Below are 14,394 nucleotides of genomic sequence, written 5' to 3'. Positions count from 1 at the left end.
ACCTTCTCATGGGTTTATGTACTGTCATAAAATGTGTCCATGCATCACATTGTGGTATCATACTTGGAATATTCTCAYTTCAGACAAATTTTAGACATAAGAAGCTGTTACTGTGGGATATAAGTACCCTAAAATACCCTGCCTCTCCAGAGAACTTAATAGCTCAGGCACCAGGCTCTGCTTATGCAAGCACTTCAATCCAGAGCAAGAAAGATGAGATATACTTTTACTGTGCCATAGGCACACAGTTGCTCTGTTCCTAAATATGCTCATGAAAGAAAAAAATGTAGTTTACGCCCAGCTGATCCTGCTCTWACTCTTGACATTACTTTTTATGTGTTCTCTTGCCCTTTTATCTCAGGCTTGTAATTCAAAACTTGACCTGGTAGTGAACTGTCAACATGCAAAATTAGAAGTCTAGATTTTGGATCTTTTCTAGCCTTCTTCTCCCTTCTGCTGTTTTTCTTTAATAACCATTGAATAGGCTATATAGACTACTATTTTATTTATTGAGGTATTCAATAGGTTGGTTTGTGTGCATTTTCTAATTCAAATCCCAGAAACTACTCTGTTAGCTAAACTGAAGCCTGGTGGAGAATATTAAAGGAGTGAGAATTTAGTAACCTCTCACTAAAACTAGCATAGCTGATGATTAATGTGGCATTTTAAATTGTTACTTGGTGGTGTGYTTTTTCTTGGGTTTAAGGGGTTAATGGATGTAGTGAAGTAGTATGTTGTGAATGTTCTTTAAAGATAATTTTTTTTTTAATGTACTGATAACTTTATCTTAAAGTGTGAAGAAAAAAAAAAAGGGGTTGGTGTTTTAACCACTGCTTTTTAATACTAGCACCGATGGAGCCCTTGGAGTAAGTATCAGTGCCCCAGGAGGTGCTATTGCATCTGTTCCAAACTGGACCCTGCGAGGAACACAGCTCATGAATGGCACATCCATGTCTTCTCCCAATGCCTGTGGAGGCATTGCATTAGTGTTGTCAGGTAATGTGCTACAATGTTAAATGCAGATGCATCATCTGAAAGAGGTTRGATACTTCTTCCTCTTTAAATAAATTCTGTTGCTGTCTGCTATTTTGTTGTATCCAGTAATACCCTTAYTTTTAATTTCAGGACTCAAAGCTAATAATGTTCATTACACTGTTCATTCTGTCAGAAGAGCTTTGGAAAATACTGCAGTGAAAGCTGAAAACATAGAAGTATTTGCACAAGGACATGGTATTATTCAGGTACTTGCTAGCAAAACCATTATAAGTAACTGCCAATGAAAAACTAACCCACAAAAAAATCCCAGATTTTGAGGTGATCTCATTCAGTTTGTTCCATGCTACTTGATTCTCAAATCTCACTGGGGGAGAGGAAGGGAATGTAGTGGGAGAGGAGGATGAATGAGAAGGTTCTTCCAGTTTCAACATGCAGTTACTGTAGAATAAATGTGATAACTGGACACATTCTTAGGCTGATCCAAAAGATACATGGACATAAAAGTGGGATGTAGGTTTTTACCACCCACATGTGGATTTGGGTGCCTAAATTCTGTCCTAATGTCCAAAAATGTTTTGATGTATTGTCAGAGAGAACTGAACTTGTTCTGTCCAGRCAAAAGCTGGAACTGTAAGTTCTGGGCAGTGAAAACAGATACCCACGCTGGTTCACAAAGTACAGCTGCAGTTGTACAGTGACTTTGCTGCAGGCCTGCACTAAACAGATTGGGTCKTACTGTTTCCTGTGGACTTGAGAGTAGCTTGGAAATCTGTGATGTGATCCGTTGTATGATGAAGGCATACTGTCTCCCTATGCATAAGCTTATGTCCTTACAGAGCTGGGACTGTTTTTTCCTACAGCCATTCTTGTCTTAGTCAAATAGAAGTACTGTGCTTCAAGATGTCAGAAGTTAAATGCTTAACCCTAAAGTCACATTCTGTAGATACAGTAGGTAATGTCTGCTAAACACATATGTAATACTGGGTTTGATACAGAAGGTAGCAGAGGTGGTAGCCATATCAAATTAAAAATGAAATGCACCAGTCATACTTGGTGTTTTAGTAGCCTGTGATTAAATCATGTGAACGATTAAAACATGAATAGAATTGATCTGGGAGACAAGGTTATTGTATATCTACTTGTCTCAAAGGAGAGCATCCTAATCTTCACTGGTGAAGATACATTGCTGTCAAGTAAAAGAGAATTTAAGATTTTTGTAGTCAGTAAAATAGCAAGTGAGGCAGAACAGAACAAAACAAAAAGGTGTATTTGTCATATGAGTTTATTGTGACAGCTCATAAACTTAGACCCAGGGCTGGATTTCATGACCTGATTCTTTTACTTCATATCAATGTATAAAACTTGTATAGGTATTCTGTTGCTTGTCTCTCTTGAATTGCTCGAACTCTTATTGTATAAAAGTTTTAAACGTTTCAACTAGTGTTGTTCCGCCTATGAAAAAGTCACCTAAATTAGAATAGTAGGTTTGGGCCTTGAAGTCCTCTTCTTCAGTGTCATCTCTAAATAGGAATCTTTTGATGGATTTATAGCAGAGGAAACTTGGCCTTCTTTTTTAATGTTTAAATGTTCTTGGCTTTCTGGGCTTTCTGTGGCCATTGCAGACTGCAAAAGTTGTCTCATTTCCTCTATTGAGTATCATGCAAGCAAGCACAGGTGGCTCAGGTAGCATGTGAGGTACTTGGCTGTGCTTGCTGAACGCTTCATATTGAAGAGAATATGCATAAATTGCCATTAAGTTGAAATTTGCTGATTTAGAACTTGCTCTTTCTAACAGGTTGATAAAGCCTATGACTACCTCATTCAAAATTCATCATTCACAAATAACATCGGCTTCACAGTTACTGTCGGCAGCAACCGTGGAATCTACCTCAGAGATCCGGCCCAGACAGCGGCACCGTCTGATCATGGGGTTGGCATAGAACCTGTCTTTCCTGAGAATACAGGTAGGAAAGAGCTTCTGTAGGYAGAGGTGGGGGGAAATACAAGTGTCAATTTGAAACAAAAAGCTGKGATAATGAGGAGTGATAGAAGTCTGTACTGTAAAAGGAGTCAGTTAAACCCTAAGTTTCATGGTAAATGAAAGCATGCGACTAAACMGCTTTTCCATCCCAACCTTAGATTTACAACTGTGGGGCTTTTGTGKTTTTGGGGAGTTTTTCTTCATGTTTTTTCTCATTGAAAAAAGAGACCTCTCTTTGCTCTTTAGAAATTTAAAGTGAAGTTCCACTTCCATTTAATATCTAATGATYAATATGTAAGATTCATTAATATGTAAGATTAATATGTAGATACATTAATATGTATCTACATCTAATATGTAAGAGTAATACAKGAATTTATACCGATTTTATTACTAACAGGATAAAAATAACTTGTGCAGATCAAAATAAGGTTTGAATTTTTTTTTCCACAAACCCTTTTGCCCTGCTTTACCTTATTTAATAAAAATTCAATCTCAYTGAGAGCTGGACTTAGTTTGTATTCAAAAAGTGAGCCATGTGAGAGCTTATTACTGTGGCAATTCCYTTCCTAAAAGTGATCATCAAGAAGGTTGTCATGTGACAAAGGGATGAGTTTATTTAGGGGCAGAAAGGGTATGAATTTGGGGCAAGTTAGACTCAGAATAACTTAATTGCTTGACAGCTTGCCTTGCAGTTGGTGCATATTAAATTTGTGGCATATGACACAAAGTAATCATTCACTAGACTTCTGCAGGTAATAAGCAACCTAAAAAGAATTAGGTATTTGCAGYGGATTACTGGCACGTAGTAATTGTAGATTATGTTTACTTATTACCTGTCCTGTATTGTGGTGTCTTCAAGAGGACAGAGTTTGAGAAACTGTAGTAAGAGTTTAAGGGAAGCTGATTGCTCAGTCTATTGAAGCTCTTTTTGAGCTTTTATTGCTTCTCATGTACCTATAAGAAAGTGTTTTTTTTCTCTACTTAATCATGATGTSATGAAATGTCCAAAAATTAAGCTAAGCTTAATTAGGACTGGGAAGCAAGGAAAAACAATTTCAAGGTGTCATTAATCTTTGTAGCAGGAAAAGGCTGCTAATRACTAAAATATTTCCACTGTGTTGGATGCTTTTCTGGATGCTGTGCTTTAATATAATTTTTGGCATAGAAACTAATTTGCAGAATCTGCAAGATTTACTGACTAGATCATCATAGTAATTTTATAATTGACTTTACCGCTTGCTTAGTATGCTTTATAATGTAATTGGGTAATTAGCATGGCCTTCAGAATCAATGTGGTTGCTTTTTATTGCATTTTTCTACATTAGGCAACACTTTATCTATAGAAGGAAGTTCCTACCTGCTTCCAGACTGTGTTGTGGGTAACTGAAGCATTGCTTCCCAGCCTACCTTTGACTTAGTCAGGTTTGACTGTTGCAGGGGAGAGGAATTTCAAAGTTGGGTACCATTCTTACTTTACTGCCTACTGCTGATATTTTGGTTTTGTTAAGTTAAAAGAAGTAATATAGAACATTCTCCTTTGTGCAGACTGTCACTTCCAGGGGACCTAAGGAGTTGATTCCTGTTATATTTTACAAGKTGTATACTTTAATGGCAAATACTGTGTTACAGGGGACATGTGTTAMTGAATTGTTTTTTAAATTTGTTTCCTGACAGAAAACACTGAAAGAATATCTCTCCAGCTTCATTTAGCTTTAACTTCAAATGCATCATGGGTCCAGTGTCCTACTCATTTAGAACTCATGAACCAGTGTCGACACATAAATATTCGTGTGGATCCACGTGGCCTGAGAGAAGGAGTTCATTATACAGAGGTATGGAAGTATTGGGGTTCTAAGTAAGATTGTGTGCTGTTATGTGGTCTCTRTCAACTTCTTATAGAAGTAATTTTTAAGGTCATAAAATCTGTGTGCTGTAAAGACCAGAAAATACTGCWTTTCACTATCCAGACTGAAGCAATAGTTCTGCTATACCATGTTGTATAGCACATGCCTGTAGAACTTTGAGTATCAGTGTTTAAAATATAAAAGCATATGGAAAACACAAGCCAAATAAATAGCCATTGATTAAAGTTTTTTTCYTCTTAGTCTTTGATTATGATTATCAAAGATATCTTAATCTTTTGTTGTGTATCTCAATCCTGTAGTAGTGTTGAGGATAGAGATCTATGGATTTATGAGGTTTTAAATACTTCTCTGTTTTGTGGTGGCTTAAGGGCTGGCTTGGTTTTTGTGGTGTTGCCATGCAGTCTTGTATGGACCAAAGATTTTCCTTTACCTTGAGGAGTTGCTTGGGTACAGTCATGTAACATACTTTCTGGTTTCCCCACCTCTACTCCATCCCATTTTGGAAGGCAGAGGAGAAAAATGTGTGGTGATGATTGTGTACAATAGAAGATTTCACTGACTTTAAGCTTCTGCATTCAAATTTGGGTCAAATGTAGTAAGGAAGCCATTAAATTTCTCATTTTGTCTCCCAGTCATCCTTTCTCAATCTGGCAAAAGAAATCCACCCAGAAATATTTTTCAGCCCCCTCTCTTTTCATCACAAACCCTTATTTTAACACTGAAATGTTTCCATTGCATTGTAGTTGGTCATAATGAAGGCGATACCAGCTTGYTCCTTTAAAGTGCTTGCTTAAGATGTTTAGAATTGCAAGTCTTCTGTGGTCAGAAAATGTCCACCACTGTGGACATTTTAGTGAAGTAAAGTGAGTGGGGTGAGGCACTGGAACAGGTTACCCAGAAAAGTTGTGGATGCCCCATCCCYGGCAGTGTTCAAGGCCAGGTTGGATGGGGCTTTGAGCAGCCTGGTCTGGTGGAAAGGTGTCCCTGCCCAGAGCAGGGGAGTTGGAACTGTATCATTGATAAAGGTCTCTTCCCAATCAAAAATTCTCTGCTTGAACAAATTTTCAGTGATAGTATTTAAAGCTTGACCATGAAGTCATGGTAGATCAAACTGTATTTTTTCAAATATGCTCCTGGGAGAGAAGGATAAAAATATTTTTTATATAGCAATAAAAGTGGCTGAACTAAAATATGTCTTTTTGGAACAAACTCTGAGTTGAAACAAGGCTGAGCTTTTGATATAGGGACTGTCATATGTGGGTTGAAAACTAGAAAGCTTTTGGGGAAGACGAAYGAGTCAAAATGGGAAAAATATTTTTTCCTTATAGTGATGGTTCATGTTTTACTGTTTCTAGGGTGGCARTGGTCAACTGAGCTTTTCTCCTTAGTAATAACTACAAAGATTCAAAATACTCTGCAGCTAGTTTAAGTTGAATGTTGCCTTCTATAGTTGAATTTTGACCAAAGATTTTAAGTGGTTGTGTTTTATTCTGTTAGGTGTGTGGATATGATACAGCAACGCCTAATGCAGGCCCTCTGTTCAGAGTCCCTATCACTGTTGTTATACCGACAAGGTCAGTAAATACAGAACTCAGAGTTCCTGAACTTCCTGCAAACACCTGAAAAGATTCTTATAGCTTACTTATGCAGCTGTGATGTTTTTTTATAGTTTTGGTCATGACAGCAGTGTGTCCTGGTTCATCAGCAGACAGGGGCCTTCTGGCATGTTGACCAAAGTCAGCAATCAAGTACAATCAGTGTACTATTCATATGTGTAGGTCAACTGGGGTTTGGTTTTTCGTTTCTGCTATTTAGAGTTGGTATTGCACCTGTCATTGATTTAAGYATAAGACATAAGTAATGTTGATAAGGAAGGAGAGTATGTTTTTAAATCCATTTGGTGGATGGTCTGCCCTGTGGAGAAAGAAAAAGTAACTGTTCTCTAACTTATTCATTGAATTACTGCTGCTTCCATACTTATCTCACTTCAGTGGCAATTCACTTGGCCAGGAAARGTAGATCCTGTGAAAATGAGGATTCTGTGATAGTTCTGTTTAAGCACTGTAACTTGAGGGAGATGGGGAAGCTGTTTAAGTAGTGTGGTGGAGCTGACATTTTTAATCTTTTGGATACATTGTGCTGTCAGATTCTGTACTAGTAGGWTTAAAATAGTTGGTATTGAGGACTAAATATCCTCGTTGTACACATTTTTAGAGTATTTTTACATTTAAAAATACTTCATAAATTGGCTTCACAGCTTGTTTGAGTAATATTTATGTTTTCCTTTTGACATACAGAGTAGATGAAACATCAAGCTATGACCTGACATACACAGATGTTCATTTTAAACCCGGTCAGATCCGAAGGCACTTCATTGATGTTCCACAGGGAGCTACGTGGGCTGGTAGGCAAAATAACTGCATTAACTAAAAAAAAGTTTGAATCTGTCAGACTTGACAGAATTGGTTTTAAATAATTTTGAGTTCTGAAAAGGTACTGAAGGTTTTGGCCCATAGATATGTAAATATTTGTTTGATTTTTAAGCTTTTAGGGGAGTGATTTTGAGTTTTTTCATGGGTTTTGGTATATTAGGATATTGATTCTAAGTCTTAAAGAAACCAGCCAATAAMAATCTGCAGTATTGTGTATACCTAGAGGAATGACCAATGTTTATGGGTAAAGTATTACTGTCTGAGGCTCACCTGGTTTTTAAGATGTATGGATGTAGTGTTGAAAGWAGTCATAACTAAGAAAATGTGGTTTTTGCAATGGGTAAAAAACTAATAGTATTGCAGGAAGGAAAAAAAGGGGAGATTTTTTATTGTCATTCTTTGGGAGATTACTGAACAATAATCTTCAAAACTCTTCCATTTTGACATAAATTCAAGATAAAGCACTYAATTTGGACTTTGGCAGTATTCTATATAGATTATACATCTGTACTATCTGATTAATTTTCACCATTTAATTGAGACATAGTTCTGCTAATCATCCTCTGAATTTAACTGGTTTTCCTTTAATCTGAAAGGGCATTTGAAACTAATTGATATATAAGCATTTTTCACATATGGAGTCACTTGGGGTACTGCATAACGTCTTAAATAACAAATTACTTGTGAAACCTGTGCWTCTCTGGTGAATCCTTGCTTTTCTTCTAAAATTCTTGTGTCTTCAGACTAAACTTAATTTCTTTTTCTTTAATCTAGAAGTGACTGTGTGTTCATGTTCAGCTGATGTGACTGCGAAGTTTGTGCTTCATGCCATTCAGCTAGTGAAACAAAAAGCTTACAGAAGTCATGAGTTCTACAAATTTTCATCCTTACCAGAAAAAGGCTCAGTGACTGAAGCATTTCCTGTCTTAGTAAGTTACCTTAGGGTGGAGTAAACAGAGTAATGTATCAGTGCAGTATAACATAACAATACAGAATTTTTTTCCTAAAGAAAAACGCTAAACCCAAGATGCCGCATGTTTGTTACAGTAGTTAACACATCTGATTTTCAGTTTTGACAAGATCTGTAATATCTTGCTAGTGTTTCTGAGCTATTTAGTAAAATAATACATGTTAATCTCTTCAGTTTGATTGTACTTGTTTATACAAAGCAATTTGTTTCCCCTTTCAAGTAGGAGCTATGACTTGTTGGATAGTTCAGCAAGTTTTACCTTTAGTGGTTAATGTGGTAATCTGGGACATCTTCGTCTTGAAGCCAGGGAGTAACTGCCTGGCTCACATTCATACATACTAGGTACAGCAGTCTTGGCTTGGATAATGCTAGCTAAAGGGTCCAAAACAACCAGGGAATGGGCCAACAGTTCAGGGCTGTGGATAACAGAGCCTCCTCAAGTTTGATCCCTCTTTGCTCAGTTTAGTTGTATAGCTCTAGTGCCCATGAGCAGTTATAATTTCAGTGCAATTCAGTCTCTTACCCTCTGCCAGCTGGGAGACCGTAAGCTATGTTGTTCCCATTGACACATTATGAATTTCATCATCTTATTTAAAAACTGAAACAGGAAAAACCCAGAAAACCCCACCTACCAGACAAAAACAAAACCAACCCAAACCTCTCAAGCTTTATGTCATCTTACTTAGGCAGTGATGAGATCTCTTTTTCTGATACATGTTTCTTAGGGGACACACATTAAACTAATCCATGAACTAACCTGTCTGCCTAGTTTGAAGGATAAGAATGCAAGACAGAACATTTAAAAGCTTAGAGTGTAGAGTATACCCCAGTGCTCCTTGTTTTCAAGCTTTTGYCAGTCATGCTGTTTTGTTGCTGTGTTTTCTGAAGCAAGTGTAATGTCTTACTTAGTATTTTACAAATCTGTACAGTTGGAGTAAATTGCACATAAGATGTCTGTTTTGAGTTGTACTCTGATCTTTTTGTTGGGTTGGGCTGAGGGAGGCTTGGGTCAATAGAAGAGGAAGATGGGAGTTTGAGTCTAACTTTGTGTTTTTGTTACCCAGGCTGGAAAAACCATTGAATTTTGTGTTGCTCGGTGGTGGGCAAGCCTTAGTGATGTTAGCATTAATTACACAATTTCTTTCCACGGTGTACTTTGTGGTGCTCCTCAGCTAAACATGGTAAGTTTTCCAGAGTGCGTATATTGAGTTACTGTGAAATCCTATGTTATCTCAGAAAAAACCAATTTTTCTTCCTTCTTTCCTGTATTTAGAAGGAGTGGAAGTACTTTTGTGAGACTTTCACGTTCTCTTTTAAAAATTACAGGAGTTCAGTCCCAGAGAAATGTCAGTTGCCACTATTTTTATCTTTTTCTGTGCCTTTTCATTATAAACCAGTAATGAAAAAAGAAAGGAAAAAACCCCAAACTGAAACTCGAACCTCAAGACCAGTAAAAAAAAAACATACTAAAAGGGTGAAAATATAAATGTGCTTACAGTGCCAAGTGTTTTATGTAAATAAACTTTAGTGGGACCACAGTTCTTGTACTTCAATATCAGAGTACCATCGCTAAAACAACAGCACTCTCAATACTGTGTTCACAGTAAAATTCCATTAAAATTTATTTTCTGTTCAGTGTTTTATTTAGATGTGGTGATTGGGTTGAGATTTATCATTTAGGGCAGCTGAAGGTATAGTGGGTGGGGCAGTGTTATGATTCCTAATGCTCTGTGATACTAAAGGACTGAAAAAGATGCTTTAAATATTAGTCTTACAATATTTACAGTACTTCTCTTGGTCAGTGTGGTTTGACTTGACTCTGCCTCCCTCAGGGGAGAGCTCTTTGAGAGTTGATACCGGCATGAGGCAGCACCATGCTAATCTGTCTTGGCTCCTGCCTTTTTTCAGCTAAAGGCCAAAGCAGATTATAGTTGTCCCATGGGTGAATTTGGATATATTCATGCTCTAAATGCTGAATAAACTGGGGAAGAAAGAGTGAGGGCAGTGTGGTGAGGTACCCAGTCTTGAACTGGTAGAACAGGAAAAGAAACAGCACAGCAGCTGTGGTGATGTGCACAGCAGCTTCCCCCAGCCCAACAGGATTACACCAAATGAATAATGGAGAGTTAAGAAAGTACAGTTTTTCCCTTCCTTTTCAAGCACCAGTCACTTGCATGAAATACATTTTAGTAGTKCTCATATAGCAGTGTCTTTGTCATGGGATACTGCTAGAAATAACATTTTCAAATTATTTTGCACATCACCAAGTCTATGTATGCAGTATTGTTTCTCTTTTGCAGAGTTAATCTATTCTGTAATAATATTCCTAGGAAACATTATAAAATACCTGTTCTAATATTCTATATTGTATATATTGAATTACGTATTGAAAGGAAATCATCCCAAATGCACAAAAAAATCCAGTCCTACTTGAAGTATAACATACTAGTTCTGTGCAAAGTAATTTATTAGGAAGGGAAAAAAATATATAAATAAAACTTTAGCTCCAGTTGCTAAATTTTGCCGGTCCCAGTATTATCTGCTGTTGTAAAATATAGATGCACTTGTGACACTTTTTAATCATGCAGTATTACTTGTTAAAGTATAAATAATTACAGCTTTTGTTATATTTTTGATAGACATAACCAGGTGGTCCCCATCTGATGTTGTAAGTGCTCAGAAGGTTAATTGTTCTATACTCTTCTTCCAGCATGCTTCAGAAGGCATCGTACGCTTTGATGTTCAGTCCCTGCTGAAATACGAAGATATTGCTCCATGCATAAATCTGAAAAGCTGGGTTCAAACGCTCAGGTAGAGTTTCTGGGGAACTRTTTTGGGAGACTGGGAAAACCCCTCATATGTAGAGTTAAAACCATAACACATTAGCAGTGAAATTCAGGATTACAAAAATATTCCTGTCAAATATTCCAGCTTTGGAAACATCAATTAATTTGTCCGCGTTCTCTTAATGGTGACTTTTTCAATACAAATTACTTTACTTAAGCTAATTTGAAAGAAGAAAATCTTAGAGGTAAAAGGCACTTCAATATCTAAAGAAAGAAGTTGTAGTGTTATGAGATTTATTACATGCTACTGTTTGTTGTTTTGGGGTTTTTTATTTGTTTTAGGGGGGTTTTGTTTGGCTGGTTTTGTTTTGTTTTGTATTTTCTAAGCAACTGCTTGGGATCCTGCCAAATTTTGACCTGGGAAGACTGTCATCAGTCTCTCTTGCTTGATTAAAGGTATTTTGTAGAATCTGGTGCAGATTTTGTTGTGGAAAGCCATGTTTACCTTGTCAGTTTGACACATCTGATTTGAAGGAAAARCTTTGCTGGAGAATTTCTAACCAGTGCAGCAATTATTAAAGTTGGTYACTTCAGAAGGATAAGAAAATGCCATGTGGTTTAAGCAGTACTTTTGTTATGTGGGACAGACAATTTCACTATGCTCAGTAATCCAAATTTTCCATTATTTAGGCCTGTCAGTGGAGACCTTGGTCTCTGTCTGGGGCATTTGGGTACTTACAACTGGAATTGAGGTTGCCAGGGGTTTGCTGTTTAATGARCATATCACCTAATGTTAGATTCAGAAATAATCCATTTGGTGTACTCTACATGAGGAAATAAAACAGTCCCTTAATACAATTTTGCCTCATTCTTGGTTTGGAAAATGGAATGAAATGCTCTTTATTCCTTGTAATATTTAAAGCACTCATCTGACAATAAATCAACTGCAGTTAAGTAAACAATGGAGAAATATTTATGTATTTAAATTAAGGTGTGAATAGTTCTCTTGAATGAACTAATGAGTCATAACAGGAAAAAGTACTGAGTGCATTCTGGCTCTTGTTTGAAGTACTTGGAGACAGGGTGAATGTTAGGGAGACATATCATGTGTGGTGTTACCAGTTCTTAAATCTTCTGYCAGCAGTCTATCTTATGTCTGCCAGACTAGGAAACCTGGGTTAAATGGATATGTGGTCTGACCCAGCACCCATAGCTCATGGGGTGATTAGTCTGTTCTCTTGGCAATGAAAGAGCTGACAGAATCTTAAGAGAGAAATTCTGATCATGTAGTTAAAGGTTGTCTGATTTAATGAATGAAATATAAACCTAAATTATGCCAGACCACCCTGATTCTTTATTTCTGAAGCTCAGATTTTCTTATATCATTATTATTTTGTTTGTATTCTTTGATGTTTGAGGTCTAAAATGTTTGGGTGCTCTGAACAATAGCTTTTCCCAACTGTATCTGAGTTTACATACACTCTGGGTAGTGAACATTCTTCCTTGTTACTACTYAGATTTCTGTAAGGCTTCTGATACATTCTCTTAAGATATAACCCTCCATAATAAGGAATTATCAATWGTTCTTTCTTCTGATTGCTGTGCCATTCATCTTTCAGTTATGAGTGCAAGTGCTGATTTCAGCATGGGTATTAGAAATGTAACCTGATTATTTTTCCTTATACCTTTAATGGCCTTTAATTTTGAGCATTTAGACATGCTTCCTACGCTGGCTTTTTTTTTTTTTTTTGGCAGTGTCTGTAGTATCACTAAACCTTGGTATTGAACTGACATTAATTTTAACTGAGGAATTTTTGCTGCCTGGATAGTTACAATACATGAGATGTTATGGCATGTGCTGAATTCAGTTGTACCTCAGAATATGCTTCTACTTAAACATGACAAATTTTGATAGAGGATACACGTTTCTCAGAAGTGCCTTTTGTTGTTTTATTGTTCTTCAACTGCAGACCAGTGAGTGCAAAAATAAAACCTTTGGGCTCCAGAGATATTTTACCAAATAATCGTCAATTGTATGAGATGATTTTGACCTATAACTTCCACCAGGTAAGGGTTATGGTAATTACTTTTTTTTTTAAGTGATTAATAAATACAGGATGTTTTCTAAAACYGGGTCTGAATTTTCACTAGCTTTCTCTCAGAAAGGAGGTCCAGATTCACACTCTAGACTCTCCACAGTCAAAATTCTGGTTTAGGCCAGTTTGAGCTACTGTTGGTTGGAGCATGCTACAGTTCAGTTATCTTTGTGAATATGTATGTAAGGATTGTACTTGTTTTATTCTGTAGTAGATTAAATGCTTTTACCTTTCTTTTAATAGCCTAAGAGTGGAGAAGTAACTCCAAGCTGTCCTCTTCTTTGTGAATTGTTGTATGAATCTGAATTTGATAGTCAACTTTGGATTATTTTTGACCAGAACAAAAGACAGATGGGTTCAGGAGATGCCTATCCACACCAGGTACAGAGTAATGTATTTATTTTACCCTCTGTTTGCTGCGGACTGTGAAAATGTTCATTCTTTTTCCCTTCCCACACCTCCTTTTAACCCTTAACATCACCTGATGCATAGTTCTAATGTCCCAAGTTGACATGCAAGGTTCAGTGGTGATGTATTTGTATCAAAAAAAGATGGATGCGTGTCCATGAAATAGAACATGATTTTTTTCCTCTCCCRAGGAAGGAGAAAGAGGAGAAGCTGTTAACTTCTGATTCCTTGTGATTTTGCCTRGTGCTTCTCAAGAAATTAATTCAAAATCATGTTGTCTTTGTTTTGGTTTTTTACAAATACCTTAAACTTTTCTATGCAGAGTGGAAAGGATCCATTATTTTACCTGTAGTCTGACTTTTGTGCTGATAGAGCAGAGGCTTCTGTATTCATGAAGGCTGTCCTCTATGCTGTTGGTATCTTCAAATCAGCTTTTTAAATGCTTCAGCTTTGTTTGCTTCCTGTTGCCATCCTTGAAAGGGAGTTCTTTGCTAACACTTGCAGATGCTGTACTCTCTGGGAATCCCTTTCTGCTGTAACAGATTGTGTGTCTGAATCATGGCAAAAGTAGGGAGAAATTTAAGAAAAAAAAAAGAAGACTTATAAAGGAAACATTTTTCATAATTTTTYTGTTTTGTAACTTTTTTTACCAATGTAAAATCGCAGTTGAACGTTATCTAAGTGATGCTAATTTTGATTGTTCATTCTGTAAATGTACGAAAGATAGTTTCAAGATACATGCTTTCAAGTTTATAAATTGCTTTCAGAAATTGCATTGTATAAGCTTCTATTCCTTAACCTGCATTTGTAAGATAATATCTATATAGTCTATAATATAGTATCTAGACATCACCATA

At 36.7% G+C, this 14,394-nt stretch overlaps 1 protein-coding gene across 2 annotated transcripts in view; it reads left to right on the top strand.

Moving 5' to 3' along the window:
- The window catches only part of TPP2 (tripeptidyl peptidase 2), a 51,839-nt gene that overhangs the window by 16,773 nt on the left and 20,672 nt on the right, over positions 1 to 14,394 (top strand). For both annotated transcript variants that reach the window (XM_057378175.1, XM_057378176.1), the window contains exons 11-21: positions 848 to 996; positions 1,126 to 1,241; positions 2,792 to 2,960; positions 4,655 to 4,812; positions 6,343 to 6,419; positions 7,143 to 7,249; positions 8,052 to 8,206; positions 9,312 to 9,428; positions 10,958 to 11,058; positions 13,004 to 13,100; positions 13,373 to 13,510. In XM_057378175.1, the coding sequence (XP_057234158.1) occupies positions 848 to 996; positions 1,126 to 1,241; positions 2,792 to 2,960; positions 4,655 to 4,812; positions 6,343 to 6,419; positions 7,143 to 7,249; positions 8,052 to 8,206; positions 9,312 to 9,428; positions 10,958 to 11,058; positions 13,004 to 13,100; positions 13,373 to 13,510 (1,384 nt within the window). The remainder of the gene's footprint in view (positions 1 to 847; positions 997 to 1,125; positions 1,242 to 2,791; positions 2,961 to 4,654; positions 4,813 to 6,342; positions 6,420 to 7,142; positions 7,250 to 8,051; positions 8,207 to 9,311; positions 9,429 to 10,957; positions 11,059 to 13,003; positions 13,101 to 13,372; positions 13,511 to 14,394) is intronic.

The sequence above is a fragment of the Malurus melanocephalus genome, unplaced genomic scaffold (assembly GCF_030028575.1).
Source record: "Malurus melanocephalus ecotype Western Australia unplaced genomic scaffold, MMel_1.1 scaffold_344, whole genome shotgun sequence".
In the NCBI taxonomy this organism is placed as follows: domain Eukaryota; kingdom Metazoa; phylum Chordata; class Aves; order Passeriformes; family Maluridae; genus Malurus; species Malurus melanocephalus.
Note: the sequence above shows the minus strand (reverse complement) of the source record. Positions and strands in the feature narration are given on the sequence as shown.